This window comes from Chanos chanos, chromosome 11 (assembly GCF_902362185.1).
Source record: "Chanos chanos chromosome 11, fChaCha1.1, whole genome shotgun sequence".
Lineage (NCBI taxonomy): Eukaryota > Metazoa > Chordata > Actinopteri > Gonorynchiformes > Chanidae > Chanos > Chanos chanos.
Window position 1 is genome coordinate 3,578,982 of NC_044505.1, and position 20,827 is coordinate 3,599,808.

Consider the following 20,827-nt stretch of genomic DNA (forward strand, 5'->3'; position numbering starts at 1 on the left):
CCAGTCATTAATGTATTAGTTACAGAATTGAAAAAAAGACAGTTTCTGCACCGTAAGTCCAGCCCGCCGGGACCTCCGCCCCAACCCGCCACCCGTGTGGCATTGCACCCCCGCCCCTGTTTCTCCCCTGGCAGGTGGTGGGACCACGAGAGAGCGGGCGTTCCGGCTGAGCCCGGCCGGACCCGGTGACAGGTCAGAATCTTGTGGCTTGATGGAAAACCACTTGGCTGAATAGGACAAGCCATTATTTCTCCATCCAAGAAACAGAAACTAATGACCAAAACAGGGGGTAACCGGATCTAGCCACAGCCTCCCAATACAATTTGTCTGTTCCTCTCAATAACCCTCTCCATTTAAAGGCACTAAAGGAACTATTACCACATTTAAAAACTGAAATAAAAGCTTGCCAGGTTTGGAATGACTCCACTCCCAGTAAATAATGTTTTAGTTACACTATTGAAAAAACGCTTTGTTTTTTTCCCCCCATTCATCCCTAGTGTTAAATGCAATCATTCACCAAATACATGTTTCAATAATTATACTTGTTAAGCAAGAGGGGAAAAAATGATATGCTGTATTTAATAACTTCAGAATAAACTAGTTTGTGGGTATATACAGTGAATGAGTTGTTTCACAGTTCCATTTCTTTGCTATCAAATGCCTCTCACACAATGTGTGGGAGTGAAGCTGCATTAGAATTAACTGGATTGATTTCATAATGTTTGTCTTGGACAAAGTTTTATATTTCTCACATATGATAATCTGGACTGGTCACATATAAATATAATGGAAAACCATAACCACATTGGAACTAGGTGAAAGGTCACGGACTAGACCAGGTTCCCATGTGATCAGTGTGCCATGACCTTCCAACCACTTCAGAGCGTAAAAAGAGGAGGTGGTTCTCCTTCCATACACTGTCGTGTACACACAGTGCTACGCAGGCATGGCTTTCGTTACCCATCAGATTGTTAGATCTCTAAGCTCTTCTGCGGCCAGACATGCAGCAATCAAACATGTCACGATTATTGGGGGCGGACTGATGGGTGCTGGCATTGCACAGGTAACAACAGGCTCAAGTTTTGTTTAGTTAGCTGCTGAGCTAACTTAACTAGCTAGCAACAATATGCTAGCGCACCCTAGCTGCAAGCAACGCAGTTGTGAAACTTTCGATACATTTAAATTTTATAATTAAACTTGATCTCACTTTGCGAACATGTGTATGATGTTATTTCAGTTATATTGTTATGTTAACTTTATACGGAGCCAATTTACCAGCGACAAAGTTGGCGAAATTTAGCTGGTTGGTCAGATTGCTAACTAAATGTGTTGCTTAAATTCATTTGTCCAGACTTTTATATGGTTGCAATATGTGGCCAATATGAATCAGCCACTCACATAAGATTAACTTTATGGGGCGACTCTGCAGTTAGGCTACTTTATCTGGTTTAGCCAACCAGCGACAATACAGGTAGCGTGTTAAATGGTCTATCGCTTTCCTTTTTGATTGTTACTGCAGTCAAGCAGAGCTAGGCTTTGACGTTGAAATTAGTTTGGTACCGTTGAACCAAACCCGATTTTTAAAGAAAAAAACTACCTGGCCTTTGCTCTTCCCTTCGGCCAGCTGGGTCAGATGATCTTGTCTCTTCATCCATATCAAACTTGTGATTTATGAATTTGGCATGACTGGCGGAGGCATCACCCTAAAATTACCTCAAGTATTGATCCACTTCTAAATCTACCTGGAAACGTGCCCAAGTGACGTCGACGGCCAAAACAAATTGGATTGCAGCCAATTACGTCTGAAATCCATACTTCCTTTCGACGTTTACATTTTGCTAAATTAATTATCCAAACATGTTGGTTTTACATGTCATATGATCGGGTTATTTTTCTAGCTAATAACTAGGATTTAGTTATGATTTATTTTAGGTAGTTGTGCGTATTTTAAATTTCAAGATACAAGATTCCTTTATTGTCATTTTATCCAGCACTTGCGTACAATCAGGAATGAAATACCGCTCCTCCTGTACCAACAGTGTACATAAATTAAAACAGAGAATTAAAACTATATATATATATATATGTGTGTGTGTGTGTGTGTGTGTGTGTGTGTGTGTGTGTATACACAGAACACACACCCAGAGCAACTCAATACACATGATGTACCAAGAAAAAGCAGAAAATTAACAATATAGTTCACAGTAAAGGTATGTACTGTGAACTGTCTCTGTAAAATTAGGAGGGGAATAGCAACATGTCTTGTAGTTACAGCAGCATGTTTTTATAGTCTACTCAGGCAAATCGTTCTAATAAATTACGCCTCTTACACTAAGGTTGCAGCTTCGACAGGGCACTCTGTTGCACTAGTGGACACGTCTGAAGACATCCTGAAGAAATCCGTCAAAGGAATTGAGGGAAGTCTAAAACGAGTTGTAAAGAAGAAATACGCAGACAAACCAGAGGTTCGTTGACGGAAAAAAAAAAAAAGAATCATTCTTTTCAGTCGTACATTCGTTTAGTCTCTAAAAAATAAGACACTGCTTAAAAAATGAATAAATAAAACGTTTCTGTTTTTGCTCTAGGCTGGAGAGGAATTTATCCAGAAAGTTCTGAAAAACATTAGCATATCTACAGATGCTACTTCGGTGGTCCAGAGCACTGACTTGGTGGTGGAAGCGATAGTAGAGAATCTGAAAATCAAACAGGACCTCTTCCATGGTCTGGACAAAGTGGCTCCAGCGTAAGAAACCTTTACAATCACGTACACGTGTCATTTCTATGGTGGCATTATAGTATTACATGGCATCGCTATCAGGGTTGTAAGATAGTACATGTTGACAATACCGTGGGTTATTAATGTTGACTCTGTATTGCACACGGTACATTACAAAGCACCGTGGTCTGATACACCCATCCGTCAGTATTGGTATTTTTGCTTCTGTCCTGTTCATTCTGAGTGACCATCTACTTAATTCTGTTGGTAACTGTCAAACCTATTTGTGAACACAGGGTTGAAATATTGAAACACTGTTTGCACCTCTCTCAGAATGTAGAGAAGTCAAAGCCAGTTGTAATGTAACAAAACACTGTCTGTCCAAAGTCATTTCTGGAGTGCTGGTCTGTACAGAAGATGTCGTTACTGCTCAGGTATTTGTTGACTAATTAAAGTACTCGACTGGTTTTAGAATACTCCGACTCTCAGGCAGTATCTCTCTGCCCATCAACACTATGTACATAGTTATTCATTTAGTAAACACTCCTTTTTCTGCTAGATATACATACATACATGACCTTGTGTACAAGTTACCATAACAGCCATAAAAATCACAATATTCATAGGACAAAGTTCACATAATGAAGAGGTCGTCATCGTCAGGGGCTTAGAGATGAACCGTGACGTAAGGACTTCCTAAAGCTCAAAAGCTGTATGGACATGTGTACAAACAAATATGTACAAATGTAATGGAAACCAAGACACACAGTGTGCTGCATTGTCTGGTGAAGGAGTGTCAAAATCCAGTCCTGGAGGGCCTGGGTCCTGTTGCTTCTCCTTTTGACATCTTAATTATATGCTGATTTTTACCTGGAAAACAGGTGTGTGCGCTCTTCAGCCAATCACAAGCGGCATGTAATTGGTTGACAAGGAACGCACCAGGATCTTGGCCCTCAGAGACAGGATTTTTGACACCTCTGGTCTTACGAGATGAATCGTTTCGCTGTAGTGGAATGCTGGCAGTGAGTGTGATGTCACTATTCATGTAGTGCAATGGAAGAGGTTTCTGGTGATGAAATCGCTATGGCAACCTTTTACATCTCTGTGTTAATCTATGTTTTTCGCGCGTCTACCTCAGACACACCATCTTCGCCAGCAACACCTCCTCGCTGCCCATCGGAGACATCGCCAGCTCCACGAGCAGGCTGGACCGCTTTGGCGGCCTTCACTTCTTCAACCCCGTGCCCATGATGAAACTGGTCGAGGTTAGGAGTTCCAGGCCTCTGAACATCACAGCAAAACATATCTCTCGTCCATCCGAGCACATGCTGAGAAAATAATTCGATTTCAAATATGCATGGATTTAGAAAGAACACATATCATTTTTACCTTTGCCCATAGTGATGCTCGATGATCTTAGATTTTCCTAAACATCCGTAACACTTTGGATACATTTACTGCCTGGTTACTGAATAGTAGCTGTGTCAGAGGAGGATGGGTTCCCCCTGTTGAGTATCCGCTCCTCTCTCAGGGTTTTTCTCCTGTTTCAGCCAAAGAGAGTTTTACCTCTGTGCTGTTCCCTTAAGCTTAATAATTTAGGTTCTCGGGTACCCTGTAACGCTGAATTATGACAATGTTTTTTTTCTGTTGTTTAAAAAAAACAAACTTTACAGATTAAAGCTAAATTGAATTATCTTGTAATCTTAGTCTTATAAAGGCACAACAGTCATTGTCCATCCAACAGTGATGCATTTCTCATATCATTATTGGCATCAACAAAATGAAATCAGTCTCAGTATTTAAGACTGTGGTCATGCTGCTTTGCCCAAACTTGTCAGAGCCACAAGATCTTCAATGTTCATTTTTTAAGTCATGCTGTTGATGAGTAATGATTTTTTTTTTTCAATCCACTGTCTGTTTTGTTTTTCTTCCTGATGACACTGAAAAGATTCTTTGTTTGTCTGTTTGTTTTGTTGTTGTTGTTGTTGTTTTTTTAAGGTGATCCGAACTCCGTCCACAAGCCAGGAGACGTTTGACGCCCTCCTTGATTTCAGCAAAGCACTTGGAAAGCACCCAGTGTCATGCAAAGTAAGATGAGATAATATTAGATAAGATAAGATAACACTCTCTTAATCCCCAGGTGGGGAAATTTGGGTGTTCACAGCAGCAGGAAAAAAAGGAAAGACAGGCAAAGAAGTACAGATAAAAATGCAAGACAGAATACAGTACCAGTTTTGACTATGTAGTCATTACAGTTTCCATTATTTTGTGTGGGGGGGAAGGGGGGGGGGGGTTACATTTGCAGTTGTCTTTTGGATATGCTTTCTTTGAATGGTTAACTCACTCTGTCCACTCCTGAAGGACACTCCCGGGTTTATCGTGAACCGGCTGCTTGTGCCCTACATGATGGAGGCGATTCGGCTTCACGAGAGAGGTAAACAAACTGGACCCAAACAGGAAGCGTGACGTCTCCGTACAGAATTGACATTTTAACCCAAAACAACCATTCGTTCACATTAGCTGTGAAGTTCGTTTAATATCTCTGCCCTCCAGCATCTGTTTCAAAATGAAATGTTTCATTGTGTCACTTGATCGTATTTAGGTCACGGATCAAAAGAGGACATTGACGTAGCTATGAAACTGGGGGCTGGATACCCAATGGGTCCCTTTGAGTTGCTTGACTACGTTGGATTGGACACATCGAAATTCATTATTGATGGTCAGTATGCCACAGAAAACAAGGGTTCCTCAAGCCCAGTATCAGAGGTCTGGCGAGTCTTGGTGGGTTTTGCTGTCATGAATAGAGACTGATATTTTTTTTTTCCCCTAACCTGGGGGACAGGTGTGTACACTCTTCAGCCAGTCAGATATTAGAGTGGTTGGTTAGTATGAAAACTAGCAGGTCGCTGGACCTGCAGGACTAGATTTGAGAAACCTTGCTGTAGAAGACCACTTTCAGAGAGACAAAAGGAGAGATCAAGGTAGTCAGTTAGTAAGTAAGATAACCTAGTAAGTAAATAAATGTGTTCTTACAAGTTTGGAACCTGAGCAACTTGTGTAATAACCACATACTCTTTTGGCAGAACTGTTGGGAACAATAACCTTGATTTTAAACTTAAATTTTAAACTTACATGTGATAATAGTACAAGTATTGTGGTCTAGTACTAAATTTAAGCCTCCATGTTCTGTTTTAGGCTGGCATCAGATGGACCCAGACAACCCTCTGTTTGCCCCCAGCCCCATGCTGAACAAACTGGTGGCAGAGGGTAAATTGGGCAAGAAAACCGGCGAGGGTTTCTACAAGTACAAGTAACTGTTGTCCCCGAGCTCACCGATGACACACTGAGCAGAGAGCAAAGATCAAGGCTGCCATAGAGAAGATAACCACGACCAAACTGAACAGAGATTTTTGTAGTTATGCAAACACCAGTGCCTTGTTCAGGACACTCAGGTTATGTCATTGTGTTGTGTCATAAACTCAAAGCTCTACGTCTGTTTGAAAACAAAACCTATGGCATTAAAAGGAAATCTTCAAAAGTGGTACATGTTTTTGCTTACTTTGAATTGTAAAGACAAAATATCTCAGATTAGCTGAATCATACACTGAACTCAACTGTACTGGTTTTGGAGTGTTTAAGGATTTGCAAAGTCATGTGTATTTTGCATGTGTATGAAAATTAAAGGTCTATTTTACAACTAATAAGGATCAACCTAAAGTTCAAAGTCACTGACAAGTCTCTGTGAGAAATATCTGAAGACAAATTGTGGGAAAAAGGGGGCATTTAGTGGTACAGAACGACTAACTGAAAGGTTAAAATCGAAGCTTTTCTCTCAGGTTCAAATGTCATTTTTACATCTTTAAACCAACACTTACACGTGATTAGATCAACTAATTGTGTATTTCAATGACTGATATTAAGTTTTAGTCCCGTGGAACATATTTAAACTACGACTAAATTCAAATCTTTGCCTTGAGTGAAAGGTGTTGCTGAAGATCAAGGTAAACAGTAACTCAGAAATTTCTCAATATGGTCCCAAACGTGGGCAGAGGAGGGTGGGCTTTAAATCCAGTTTATGGTCCCAAACGTGGGTAGAGGAGGGTGGGCTTTAAATCCAGTTTAGAGGTCCAGTGTCAGCTTTGTCAGAGAGGGGGCTCCATGGGTGTTCATTAAGACTTTTAAAAGTGCAGTACAATATTATTTCACAAACAGTTAGGGTTTGACCTTGGAACATTATATATGTATACATGAAAGAGCCTCATGGTAAAGAAAAAAATGGACCATGATTTGGTTGATCTGTCACAACCCGCTCAAAGGAACCGTTCTCTTAACACATCTCCACAGTGAGAAACTAGCTGGCAGTTGATGAAGTATGAAAAGAAGGATTGCAGAATTCAAACCTTATGTTTCACATCAATTAATCTCTATTAATAAACAAACCAAAAAAAACCTGAAACATCTCATGTGTGCCTCTTTCTTTTCAAAGCTGTCAGCCAATATTTAACTTGAGGTAATTAAGAAACTAAAAAGAGTGAATTAGTGGAGCTGAATGCTCTTGATTAGCTGGCTAAAACTAGCTAATCCAGAACATTCAACTCATGTACATTGACAAACAGATGACCACAGTAAGGTATTGGGTAAGGGGTAAAAGTAAGGGTTTGCATTGTCCTTTGCCTGAGGTATCTTTAAACAACGAACCAAACACACAAACAGGATGTAGATAGAGGGTATTTACACACCGCGTGTTGCAGTGAGCAAACGACTAGTGGCTATGTATGTGTGTGTGCGTGCGTGCGTGCGTGTGTGTGCGCGCGCGCGTCTGTAACATTCTGAAACTGTCACATGTCAGAGCTAGTGGCAGAGTATTAACCAACCAGTGCAGATTTACTGATATGAGGCGCTAAACGATGAGAGAAATGACGTCAAATCTCTTTGCCACTGGTTTTAGTCCAGCTCTTCCCAGGTTGTGCACATTCCGTAGAAAACCCCAACTGACAGTAAGACAGCACTTTGACTGGATATCGCGCAACTTTTCATCGCGCATATTCAACCGACACATTATTGTTAAACAATGCACAAACACTCAGAATAGTTCAACAATGTATAGTCTATATTTGGGTTAAAAAGAAACATTTTAGTGGCCCCTGGCAGCACAATGCAACACAATGCAATGTTGTATTCACTGAAGCGCACACTTTCTTATAATCCAAGATAAAGCCTATTTTATTTTTCCGCGAAGAACAGACTAAAGAAACATTTGCGAGGGAAGCATCCCGATCAAAACAAAGTACTCACTATCACAAAATCTCTCACATATCTGTTGTGAAACATAACACGACGGCGGATGCCGAGGGCATACGAAACTAACCGAATAAAATCGAATAAATACCTATTGCACCAATACTGTGCAGCGTTTTGGTGTCTTCGGGGCTCCACAAAAAGCCGAAGAAAATGCCGTAGTAAACCGCTGGTGGGAAGTACTATTGCAGCCTACTCAAATTAATCAGTGACTATTTGATCGGAAGGATCTAACGTTTTGATTGAAAAAAATATTTGTTTGCCTTGTTCAGAAACAACAGATTTTCTGAACAAGGCATACAAAGTTAACATCTCTCTTAATGCACTTGGACCACCCTGTACCAGCTTGCTTTCTTTCTCCTTTTCTTTTTTCCTTTACTGCTTTTCTTGTCTGCACGGATATTTTCTTTTTAAGAAGCCAGTAGTCAGTTTTGACTTTACCGCGACACTAAAGCTCGATATCATCCAATCAAAACTTAATATTCGAAATGAAACGCACGCGGCTTTTATTCGTCCAGTATTCCTTTCAGTTACATGAGACTATAAAATAATTATCCATTTAATTCTAGTAATAATTATTTCTATCATAATCATTATTTTCTCATTTATTTGCATTGCCATGACTCATTTCTTTCCCATCATTTTTAAATTAATAAAAAACAATTTTGTTTTATGTTTTGGACATGTGGTAGCGTTAAACTTAAAAATACTGTAGAGAAAAAGTGCTGAAAAAACGAAATACAGTTGTGAATCAACGAACGGCTAAAGGATCAGATTTCATTTGAATATTCCGGTGGCCAAAGGTGGTTCCTCTGACGCGTAAATACTTGTTGTGTTTGACTGATGTTGGTCATTGTCTCTGCTCCTCTGGATCAGGTAGGACATCGGCCCTTACATCACGTACGAGAAATATTTGCTAAGACCGCTCACAAGAAGAATGCGCAGTTTTAAACGCGGTTTTATGCAGAAATAGAATGGATGGCTAATCCTAATGTTGAATTGGTAACATACCATATTTGTCAAGAACTGGATTTCTCCTCTGGATTTTCTTCTTTCTTTCTTCTGGTCTAAGTAGGTTCACCTTCAATATTTTTATGCAGCGCTTGAATTTCACACTAATGTCCCGGACCTCTGGTAGACCCTTAAAGACACCGGCTAACGTCACTTCAGGGAAATTCGCTGGAAATTACAATATAAAAAAATCACTTAAAATAAATGCCTGGAATAACTGAAATAAACTGACATCAGTAGGATGAACTGAAGGAGAGGCTGAGACATGCTGAGGCTGGAAAATCGAAGAATGGACAAAAAAAAAATATGTTAAACTAGCGACAGTAGGTTCATTGGGCGTATTTTCTGGAGCAGGTTGATACCATAGTTACTTTTTTAGCATAGTGGCGATGTCGACCCTTAGCGAGTTTGTCTACAGGTGTGCGTGTACGTGTAACGTACACATGTCATTGTCAATTCTCTTGTAATGGTCAATCACCATATCTTTGGGTCATTTTTCCCTTACAGCATCTCCCAAGTTTTGAACCGAAGCAGCAGCAGTTTTGTTGCTCGCCCACTTATGACTGAGGTGAGATGTTTGTATTAATGATGAGCAATATACAGATAGAGTAAGCCATGGAAAGGGACAGAAACTTTATAAAGGGTATGATTAAAATGTTAACAGTTATATAAAGTTGTAAGTCCTTGGCATATTGGAATATATATATATGTATGTATGTATGTATACATGTATGTATACATGTGTGTATGTATGTGTATATATATATATATATATATATATATATGTGTGTGTGTGTGTGTGTGTGTGTGTGTGTTTATGTACGTATAGATAGAGAGAGAGAGAGAGAATTAGGGTTATCTGCTCTGAAATGAGATATAAATCATGTTTTATTTTCCCTCTCTGCTCAGGATGGCTGTAAATGTGGCTGGACTGGTGTCTGTGATTGTGTTCTACCTGGTTGTCATGGGAACGGGGTTCTGGGCATCCCGGAAGTCAAAGCGTGCAGAGGCGAGGTGCACGGCGACCCAGAGTGAGGTCATGATGGTCGGAGGACGAAACCTCAAAACATGGGTCAGCATTTTCACCACCACTGGTGCGTACTTGCCGCCTGACAGACGTGGACGCCACACACGAGATGCTTTTTTTTCCCCGGTGAACTGTTTTGTAAAACATTCTGCTTCCCATTCCAGCAGCATCATCTTTTTTTACCGTTACCAAAACCGCAGCCGCCTGTAGAGGATTGAAAAGTAAATATTTAAAGTAAATATTAGCACAAATTAGGAACGTTTTCATTTTGTCATCCTCTGTTTCCACAGCAACTGCTGTTGGGGGCGGTTACATCATGGGATCAGCTGAGGTGGTGTACAACCCAACGAGGGGTTTGGTCTGGTGCATCTTACCCCTCGGATTTTTTGTGAACCTCAACATTGGTAAGACACGCCCTCTTTACCGTAGCTCTCTCTAACTGCCTCCTTGTTGGCTTTTTTGCTGTCTTAATAATTTAGAATTTAGACTCTCTGTGTTCACATACACACACTGCGAGTATCAAATTTAATCTCTGCATTTAACCCAACCAATACACACTGGTAGTGAGCAGGAGCAGGGGGGCAGTTAGGGGTTAAGTGCTTTGCCCAAAAACCCTTCAGCTTGGATGTTGTGGGGGGCACTGTTCACCCACTCTCCCCGCCCACATTTTTCCTGCCAGTCCCAGGGATTGAACCTGCCGACCCTCCGGTCACAAGCCCACTTCTCTAACCATTAGGTCAAGGCTGATGATTTGGTCTGATTTGGTCTGATACGTGTTGAAACTCACATTTTAATTATGATATGGTGCAATAATTATGTATGTGTATTATTCATGTGGTTGGCTGCGGCATGTTGATGTACTTGATCAGGAAATGGATCTTTTCGCAGTTGGTCTTTTCTTCGTGAAGCCCGTGCGATCAAAGAACTATGTGACCATCATGGACCCTTTCCAGGAGAAATATGGAAACAGACTGACAGCGTGTCTGTTCATTCCTTTCCTAATGGCAGATGTTCTCTGGGTGGCGAGTGTGTTAGCTGCACTGGGTAAGTGTACAGGTCACCCCTGTTGTTGGCTGCACTGGGTAATTGTGCATGTCGCCCCTGTTGTTTTAATTCCAACAGCATTACTGCTTGGAAGACATACATTAACATTAGGGGTAGTGGTACACAAAACATATGGTTTGGGATGTATTATGGTTTCGGCGTAATGGGTCCATATGTTTCCAGTTTCCAGTACTTTGCCAAAGGGAAACTACCTGTTGGAATAAGAATTTTGAAATTGCACTGGTGCTATAATGCGCATCATTATGTAATCATTATGTATAGAGCTTGTATCTTTAAGACACTCTTATGTGTGATAGGAGTAAAACAAATGATACAATGACATCAGTCAATGCAAATGGTAACAGGAAATCAAAGGTGTGCACATTGCGCACACACACACACACACACACACAGACACACACAGACACACACACACACACACACACACACACACAATGTCGTCATAAAACAGACATTATGAAAAGTCACCCCCCTGTCTTCTCTCTCCCTCTCTCTCTCTCTCTTTGCATCCACCTCTCAGGCGGCACGATGAGTGTGATCCTGGACATTTCGTCTGAGGTGTCCATCGTGATCTCAGCGGCCGTGGCCATTCTTTACACCCTTCTGGGAGGACTGTACTCGGTGGCCTACACCGACGTCATCCAGCTTGTCTTAATGCTCCTGGGCTTGGTAAGAGGAGGGAGGGGTTAGTATCATTTGACAGTGAAAGGGGGGGGGGGAGGTGTGAGGGAAAAAGAGGTATAGAAGAAAGAGAAAAAGAGAAAAAAAAACAGGGGAACTGTTGGGCAGAGGGACCCATCAGCCCACGCTGACCACTGCAATATCACACTTGGAAACCTGATTTCATTTGGAAGCATAGGCAAAACTAACTTTTCAAATATCAGTGTTCAAAATCAGAAGATGTTTTTTTTTGCAATCATTGGTACTTTAAAAGGGCAAACAGTAGTCTTAAGTATCTGTGACGTACACCTAAATCTAACTAGAGCTTCTAACTAGAATTGGATTATTGTTAAACACCATTAAAGTAAGTGATTTGTCCTCACATTGTTTGGTAGAGGTTTACTCAAATATTGTTCCAGTGGTGGTTCTCCAGTTCACTGTCTCTTCTCTCTGTTCAATCCTCCATCCAGTGGTTTTGTGTCCCCTTCGCTATGCTAAGTCCTGCCACCGTGAGCATTACAAACACCTCTCTGACAAGTCTCTTCCAGGAGCCCTGGGTAGGATCCATTCAGGTTGAAGACCTTGGCGCCTGGCTGGATGAATTTCTGATAGTGGTAAACCACTGCACACGATATAACACTTCTCACATGCTTATGGATAGTTTAGTTTTTTTGTTGTTGTTGCTAATTTTCCATAGACTGAAGTGTGTTGAAAAAATGAAAACACACCTTAACTAACGGATGGATTTAAAGCTAACTCAGGTAACCAGGGTGATTTGTTAAATCTCTGATAATGGAGAGCTTGCACTGACATGTGGGGGTTGACAGCTGAGATGCAGGTAAAAAAACTTTGCAGTTCACATGCTGGGGGAAAAAAAACAGATTCTCTCATAATGGGTGAGAAAACAAACTGAAGATTAATGTGCCAAATTGGAGCCGTGAGGTTCTCTCATATACCTCACATAAGCCCCTGCGTTGGGACGATGTGAAAGTTCAAACTCTTTCCCTTGTCCTGCTGTTTTGTCTGCAGTCCATTGGGTCAGTGTGTTATCAGGAGCTCTACCAGAGAATTCTGGCCACAAGCACCGTGTTACAGGCCCAGGTCACATGCTGCATCTCTGCCTTCATCTCCGTCATCCTGGTCATTCCATCCGTCCTCATAGGAGCTGTGGCAGCCTCAACTGGTATTATTATTATTATTATTATTATAATAATTGTTGTTGTTGTTGTTGTTGTTAAATATAAACATGATGGATAGCTATCTGTACAAACTGACTAGATTCTTATTGTGAGGACATTCTAACGGTGAGGTCTAGAGGTGGTGAAATGGTTTTTCCTGCAGGTTCTTGACAAAACCTCTGGTTGTACAGAGGCTTTTTTGGGGGAGGTGAGGGCACGTGAGACGTGTGTGACTTGAGGAGTTTTGTAATGGTGGTTTTGGGAATGTTCCCCAGAGTTCATTGTTTTGGGAGAGAGCCTTTTCACTCCACACTGTAAAAAAAAAAAAAAAAGAAAAAAAGTGGTCTGCAGTAGTCCGAACTCTTTGTCTTTGCAAGTGCACCAACAACGTTAGGTAACAGAACATTAATGCAGGTAAGAACGCAGTTAAGCCCAGCAGAACTCCCCACAGAACCGGTTCTGTGTAACAGAATAGACCTTGAGGATATTGATCCGGGACAGAAATCCTCTTGAAAGGAGAAGAAAGAGGCCCTGCCCGGGTGAGAAGTAGCCCTGCAGTTATTATCCTGTCACAGGTAAAGGGCCTGAAGACCTGCAGATAAAGGGGACTTAGGGGTCTGTTCAGGGGCCTTTGTCAAGGCGTTCTCAACATAATGTTCATGATTGCCTGTTCTCAGGTGACCTAATGTGAACGTTCTGAACACATATATGCACATGCATGTGCCGACAAGACAAAATTTAACAAATGCCTCTAAAAAAAACCCTGCCCCCCTGTCAGGCTACTGTGTGTTTGGCACAAATTTGGCTCATGGTTGCACAAACACACACTTAAAACGGCCTTAGTTATATTTTGATGGTCCCGTTATTCTTATTTGTAAAATGCAGTATCAATAAGTGAAAGTATCTAAAATTTTAGAGCAATCATACACTACATGTGTTCAGTCCTGGACTCTTTCTTACAATTCTCAGACTGGAACCAGACGTCTTATGGCCTGCCCACGCCGTACGAGGAGGGCAAAGCTGGCAGCATCTTGCCCATTGTTCTGCAGCACCTGTGCCCGCAGTTTGTGTCCCTGGTTGGCATCGGCGCCCTGGCTGCTGCCGTCATGTCGTCGATTGACTCTGCGCTTCTCTCAAGCTCTTCGCTTTTCGCTAGAAACTTTTACAAGGCAGTCGTAAGGACGAATGTAAGTCAGAGAGAGAGAGAGAGAGAGAATGACATGATAACATGAAAGACCAAACAAAGGTATTTAGGTAAGATAGGATCTGTTGTTTTGAACGTGTGGTATGTCTGATACCTTTACACTTCACACCTTAAGAGACAGCGATGAAAAGAAAAGCCTCCGCTGGTCTGTGATCCGTTTCTCTTTTTTTCTCATCTAACCCCTCCCCCCAGGCCTCAGAGCGAGAGATCCTATGGGCGGTCAAGGTGTCCATCTTGGTGTTCGGGGTGATTGCAACAGCCCTGTCCATGACGAGCAACTCGGTGTTCGGTCTGTGGATCCTGAGCGTGGACGTGATGTACACGGTGGTGTGCGCCCAGCTGCTGGCCGTGCTCTTCCTCAGCCGCCACGTCAACAGGTACGGCGCCCTGGGTGGGCTGGCCACCAGCGCGATACTGCGGGGGCTGGCCGGCGAGCCCTCGCTGGGCATCATGCCCGTGTGGACGCTACCGGGAGACAGACTCCTCCCGGACGGCTCGCTGTTCCAAGGCTTCCCCTTCCGCACTGCCATCTTCCTCATCTCTATAGCCTCCATTTTGCTGTGGTCCAAAGCAGCCCTTTGGGTGTTCACACGGGGGTATCTGCCGCCCCACTGGGACGTGTTTGAGGTTAGGAGGCCGGGGGCTGACGCCCTGAGACGTGAGATAGGAGAGCTGAGAATGGAGGAAAGTAAAGAGAAGAAGGAGCAGCTTGTTTCCGGTGAAGGAGCGTCTGAGGGAAAGATGGAGGAGAACTCTCACTGAAACATATGATGCACAAGTGATTTTTTTTGTTTGTTTGTTTTTTGTTTTGTTTTTCATAAGGCATTTTCCCCTTAAAGATTTCCCTTAACAATGCACAGTGCATACGCACTAATTCTCAGTCACTCTTAGACAGTTACTATAGACAATTACTATAGCTACTACCAGAGACAGTCACTATAGAGATGACAAGTGCAGAGAGATTAAGAAAATACAGGGAAAGAATACACACGGACCGTTCAAGAAGAAAGGATGTCCTCAAAGAAAGAAGGAGTAAATGAACTGATCAGACTTGTTAATACAGAGCAAAAAATAGTGTCAGAATCATGCACTTGACATGAAAGTCGATCTGTGCACATCTGAATCAGGGTCAATTATGAAACACGCGAGTATGTTTATGCTTAGCTTGTTGAATACAGTGAGCGACACACTAACTGTTGAGACACACACACACACACACACACACACTGAGTCACATGTTGATGCTTTGTACGTGTAGCAATGAAATAGTTTTAACTGTTTACACACATGCACATACATGTTCATGCTTTTCTCGCTGAGAAATGAAACAGTTTAACATTGTTAACAGTTTAACATTTAAATATTCATTAAGATTGTATATTTTTAAATTATTTATCAATACATATCCATACATACATATCCACACATACACTGAAGAAAATTTTTTTCTCCAGTGTATGTGTGTATACTATTTTTTTTTTTTTTTCCTATAAAAAAAAAAATCTGCTTAAATGTTAATGTCCTTCTGTGCCCAAGGGGAAGCCTGGTGATCAGAGCTTGTATTATTATGGATCACTGAATTATATTTAAAGCTGAAATCTATAGCAACATAATGTTACTTTTCACCATGTAAGCAAAGTTTGTGACTTAGAAGTTGTTTTATTATAGATACTGTTGCTGGAGCTCCTGGGTGTTAACACTTACTCTTTTTTCCCCTCGAGGTTGTTGGAACTGGCTACTGTTACTGCTAGAGCCTGATGTCTTAAAAATTTGAGTTATACTGGTGGGAAACTGGATAGCTTTCGATAGATTTTAATTTCGCCACAATGTCAAATTAATCGTGTTGGTAAATGTCTTTCCTAGGAAACAAATCGTCAACAAAAACAATTTTAATTAAATCATTTTAAGTAAAATATCAACATTTTTGTCCAGTTGTTTTTATCCAACCCGATTCAAACTTATTGTTCATTTAAAGCAATATCTGAGGAGACGATGAATTTGTCAGTAAAAGGCTAAGATATTTTGGCCTCTTCGTCTTACTTCAATTTCGCCCATTTTCGTGAGGAAAACGCGTATCATATATCATATATATCATATACTATATGATACGGAAAGTTCGAAGTCGAAAAACGGTTTCTTGTTTGGCAGGTCACCGAAAGTACACACCACTAAACGTCCTCCGGGATCTCACATTTACATGAGTAAATTTCTGTGAGCAGGATATTCAGTTTGCCTTGTGACTCAAAACTACTCGTGTAAGCTTCTGTGTGAACTTACCTCTCGTTTCTTCTTTACAATACTGTGTCGCAAACAATAAGCGACGTTTACGTGGTGGAGAACAGAATCACCTGAAATGAATCGCTTTTTCAACCGCCCCATAGATGTATACCACTAGATGGCGCCATCTGTCTTTCAAACGAAAGTCCGCAGCAACTCGATCCGAATCGAACACCCTTGGAACCTGGGCGAACAGGCTTTTTTGTGTACCAAGGGCACAAGGTCAAGTAGGTAAAAGACTGAAAACCCGTTATACATTAAAGCAAACGATCCGTTTCAAATGGTTACACGGCTAAAGAGAAGGCGAAATCAGACGTGCACTCAAGTGAAATAACTATCGTAAATGTTTAAAAACGTTTCGGGCCCCAATAATTTCTCCCGAAAACAGTGTGAGAACGCAACTTCAAAATCTCCGCAGCTTCAGAGAATGACTCCCGTCGTATCGCAACTGACAGCCGTGCAAACACATCATTAATCGGAGTCTTTTTACTTCGCAATACTACTATATGAGAAAAGGTGTAGTGTGTTACTGTACCTACAATATTGTCTCATAATACATCATTTCAGAGATAGACCTAATAATTTGAATGAAATGAACTATGTGCTCAATAGCGAGCCATTTATCCCCAAGTTTGGAGAGGGTCGTTGATGTGACTCCCTCGCTCTGATGCATTGTTTTTTCTCACCAAAAGGAACGTATCGACATTACGTTCTCATACACACCAGGTAAGCCAGTCCACAATCAGACAGACTAATCCCAGTGAACGGGCACTTTATTTTTATGCGAGGCCTCCTTTCTGCCTTTAGATGATGGAGTATTTCAATAAAAGGGCCATTTCATAACTACTGTTTTGAGGATTCATTGGGTGTACACAAGATGGCGCTATAAACCCGTCGTTTATCAAATATTTCGAGGCTTCTCATCCCGTGATTTTACTCTTCAAAGGAAACGTGAATTCACACCTATGACGATGTGGTTTGCATTTCAACGGAAATAAACAAATAAATAACTAAACAGACAGAGAGATACGTGTTACAGAGGAAGGTGAAAATCAAATTAATGTTAAGTGAGCCAAGCGTGGTGTCATATTAATTGCCGACGTCGGGCCTGTAGGTAAATATAAGGGGGTAATTATGAATAATATCTGACTTGCCTTATTTCACCGGTCATTAGAAAGCTTTTGTTAACCATCCCGTATTTTTAGATTTCCCTTTTCATTATCAAGCCGCTAATGCAGGATGAGAACTGCCTCGAGCACAGCAAGCTAGTTGGTTTTTAATGCTGATCCATTTTATAAGGCCTTTTGAAGTCTCTCATGAGACACGCGGTAGGTTATATTCTAAGATTTCTCAATTCATGCTTTACTGCCCCTCTTTTTTCCGATTTAACGCAAAAAAAAAAGAAACCAAAAAAAACCCCTCAGATATTGGATCTCCGTCTTAAATACTGAAAACTCACCTCGGAGGAGATATTTTTGCCGCTACCAGTCTCCCAAACAGACAATACAGTCCAATGGACTAGGTTTCAGTCAAAGATGCCTATTTATTTTCTTAAAAAAAAAAATGTTGAAACACAGTTCAAAACGTGACCACTTGGAAGCAAAGTGCTCGACCAAGATGACAGAGATTTAAAATATGACGATGAGATTAAAAAATAAAATAAAATAAAACAAAACAAAAAAAGAAGCCTCTGATATAATACTAAAAACCGAACATAAAATCAGTTTTTTAAAAAAATGTTACAGAAATGCTTGCATGGAATAGACAACATGGCATAAGATCACACTAGTTAGCTACCAGAAAGAGAATACAAAGGTATATCGCAGATTAAAGAAAGACCGTCAAGTGCTGGGGTAAATATATATATCTGTTTCTTATGTCAATTTAGAACAATAAAATATAGGCCTCTGAGTACCTACTCTTCCAACTTTTGTCCTAACATTGCCTGCAAAAATACCAAGAAAAAAGTGACATATCCAGACATTTTTCTCCTTGAAAAAAGACACACTGAACATTACTTTACATCTGGTCAAGACTGAGAGGAAGTTGCCGTTTTGTTACAAATAGTCATTAAAAAAGAGGAGCCTTTCTTTAATCTTTTCTATTTCTGCAAGACGCTTTAACAAGAAAAAAAAATGGCTTTCCTGTCTCCGAGCAAAAATCATCATATATACCAAGTAAATATATATTTATAAAATAATGAATTAAAAAAAAAAAGAGAACAATCACTGAAAATATACACCAAGAAATGAAATTAAGTTTATCGTACAGAATAAAAAAAAAAAATTAAACGCAAAAAGGAAAAGCTAAATTATTTATTCAAAAAAAAAAAAAAATTGAACAAAACCCTTTTTTTCTACACCAATTGGTCATAGTAATATATGCGTTTAAAGGAAAAGAAATGAAGTTTGACTGATGGCACACAGTTCCTCCATGTTGACTTGGCCTGGTCTTCTGAGCTGTTCCATCCCTCAAACAGACTCGACATTCTAGAACAGATGATTCTAGAGCAGACGATTCTAGAGCATCTCCGTGAGGGCTTATCCAGTACCATAGACCGACTCGGTGGACTGTACACGCAGACAGAAGAGATGCCAAATAACTTAAATAACTTAGGAACAGGTGTGTGTGTGTGTGTGTGTGTGAGGGAGAGAGAGAGTGAGAGTTTTGTGTGACCTTTTTTTTTATTGTTTCTTTCTTTCTTTTCTTTTTTTTGGTGAGGATGTGTATCATTTTTGCGCATAGGACTGTGCGCTTTTACAAACTTGCAGACGTGTAATCAGTGCAATGCTTTAGGCTTCTCTCAATAGCTTTTCACACAAAATCTAGGAGGAGGGTGAAAAAAAAAACCTGAACAAAAACCAAAACCCTAAGATGTGTTTAATAATGAGTTGGGGTGTGTGTGCGTGTATGTGTGTGTGTGTGTGTGGGTCTGTTGAACGGGTCTTCGGGGGTAATGATTGTCTGTTCTCAGTTCAGTGTCCCTACAGCAGTGACCGCAGGAGAGGAGCAGAGGCGAGCACAGGGGAGGGGGTGTTGAGCATGGGGGATGGGGGGGGGGGGTGAGGTGGAGCGTTGGGTGGTGCTGGAGAGGTGGAGAGCTCTAACAGGCCTCCATCTCTAAAAGAGGACCCGCAGCTGCTGCCTTTGCTTTGCACGTGGAGAAATTGTTTCGTTTTCCACCTAGAGAGAGAGAGAGAGAGAGCGCGAGAGAGAGAGCGAGAGAGAGAGCGAGCGAGAGAGAGAGCGAGAGAGAGAGAGAGAGAGAGAGAGAGAGAGGCTGATTAGGCCAGCTAAACGGCCAGAGACAAATGCGTGTTATTTTGTGTGTGAGGTTGACGGTTTTTGCTGATTGAAAACAAACACGCCTGTGTTGGCCCTCTCAGACCAGCTGGCTTCACAAACACCTTCACCAGCTCATTGAGTCACACCATGCACAGCTGGACAACAGGCAGAAATGAATACAGATGACGCCATGAGAAGCCCCGTGCTCTCTCAACGTACAACTCTTCATCAACGGCATTTCAACTCACTACGTCACATTTTACACAAAAAAAAACCCTTCTAAATTCCCCATTCGAGAGTCTAAATCAGCGTTGACCTTTCAAGCTCCGTCTCCATCCAGGCAAACAGTTGAAATCATAATTCACCCACAGTCTTCTCCAAAGCACGGTTTCTACTAGCCTTAATCAAACATGACTAAATCTAACTTTCAGGTGCCCCTAAGGGTCTGAATGAACCGAGTCAGGTGTGTTTTCAGAACTGCAGCTTTGTAAAAAAAAAAAAAAAAAAAAAAAAAAAGCCAGTATGTTCAATCAGTGATGACCAGTAATATCTGACTACTGGTTGTGTCAAGTTTAAAATGTGTTTGGGCCTTAACATTTTGAGGCTGTCACAGATCTTTGATCCAGAATAAAACTGCCTGTATGTGCACAATCACCAAGGACAGTTTGCCCCCCCTGTTTTTTTAGCAGCTCGCTCCATTTGGGGTGGGGGGGGGGGGGGGGGGATGCTGTGAAGAACATTTCACAGCTCAATTAATTTTCACATTTCTACCACCCCCCCAAAAAACCCCAAAACAACCCAATATCAATATTTTTTTGTCAAAATGGGAGAATTTTCCCCTCTCCTGATGTGTTAAGTATTTAACATAACAGGCTTTAGTTCTGCTATTGACAAGCTGTATGGGACTGGCTGAGAAAGGCATCAAATGGAATCACTGATCAAAGACACAGAGAGAGAGAGAAGAGAGAGAGAGACTGGGTCTCTGATGACTACGGTGGAAGGATGGATGGATGGATGGATAGATGGATGAAATAGAAGCGTAGGGTGGAGGTGAACTTTCATGTAGCCGCTCAGGCCAAGAGAATTTTAGTCAGATGACAACTAAA

General features: G+C 41.3%; 3 protein-coding genes across 3 annotated transcripts in view; 2 read left to right on the forward strand and 1 right to left on the reverse strand.

The window, feature by feature from the left end:
* Positions 1–893: 893 nt before the first annotated feature.
* On the forward strand, positions 894–6,417 carry hadh (hydroxyacyl-CoA dehydrogenase). Its single transcript, XM_030788002.1, has 8 exons — positions 894–1,063; positions 2,337–2,465; positions 2,586–2,743; positions 3,855–3,981; positions 4,715–4,804; positions 5,078–5,150; positions 5,319–5,435; positions 5,912–6,417. Exons 1-8 carry the CDS (start codon positions 947–949, stop codon positions 6,028–6,030), a joined length of 930 nt encoding a protein of 309 aa, XP_030643862.1. The 5' UTR covers positions 894–946; the 3' UTR covers positions 6,031–6,417.
* Positions 6,418–9,821: 3,404 nt separating this feature from the next.
* LOC115824170 (high-affinity choline transporter 1-like) lies at positions 9,822–14,921 on the forward strand. Its single transcript, XM_030788275.1, has 9 exons — positions 9,822–9,838; positions 9,935–10,119; positions 10,343–10,456; positions 10,941–11,096; positions 11,638–11,786; positions 12,248–12,391; positions 12,807–12,960; positions 13,925–14,142; positions 14,352–14,921. The coding sequence occupies exons 2-9, from the start codon at positions 9,936–9,938 to the stop codon at positions 14,919–14,921; spliced, it is 1,689 nt and encodes a 562-aa protein (XP_030644135.1). The 5' UTR covers positions 9,822–9,838; position 9,935.
* A 4,618-nt stretch (positions 14,922–19,539) lies between these two features.
* The window catches only part of lef1 (lymphoid enhancer-binding factor 1), a 42,442-nt gene continuing 41,154 nt past the window's right edge, over positions 19,540–20,827 (reverse strand). Inside the window, exon 10 of the mRNA XM_030788201.1 lies at positions 19,540–19,619. Within this exon, the coding sequence (XP_030644061.1) occupies positions 19,540–19,619 (80 nt within the window). The remainder of the gene's footprint in view (positions 19,620–20,827) is intronic.

Coding starts and splice junctions, on each gene's coding strand:
- hadh (XM_030788002.1), top strand. CDS start 947: ATGGCTTTCGTTACCCATCAGATTGTTAGATCTCTAAGCTCTTCTGCG. Junction 2,466..2,585: donor AATACGCAGACAAACCAGAG/GTTCGTTGACGG, acceptor TTTTTGCTCTAG/GCTGGAGAGGAATTTATCCA. Junction 4,805..5,077: donor AGCACCCAGTGTCATGCAAA/GTAAGATGAGAT, acceptor CCACTCCTGAAG/GACACTCCCGGGTTTATCGT.
- LOC115824170 (XM_030788275.1), top strand. CDS start 9,936: ATGGCTGTAAATGTGGCTGGACTGGTGTCTGTGATTGTGTTCTACCTG. Junction 11,097..11,637: donor GAGTGTGTTAGCTGCACTGG/GTAAGTGTACAG, acceptor TCCACCTCTCAG/GCGGCACGATGAGTGTGATC. Junction 11,787..12,247: donor TCTTAATGCTCCTGGGCTTG/GTAAGAGGAGGG, acceptor TCCTCCATCCAG/TGGTTTTGTGTCCCCTTCGC.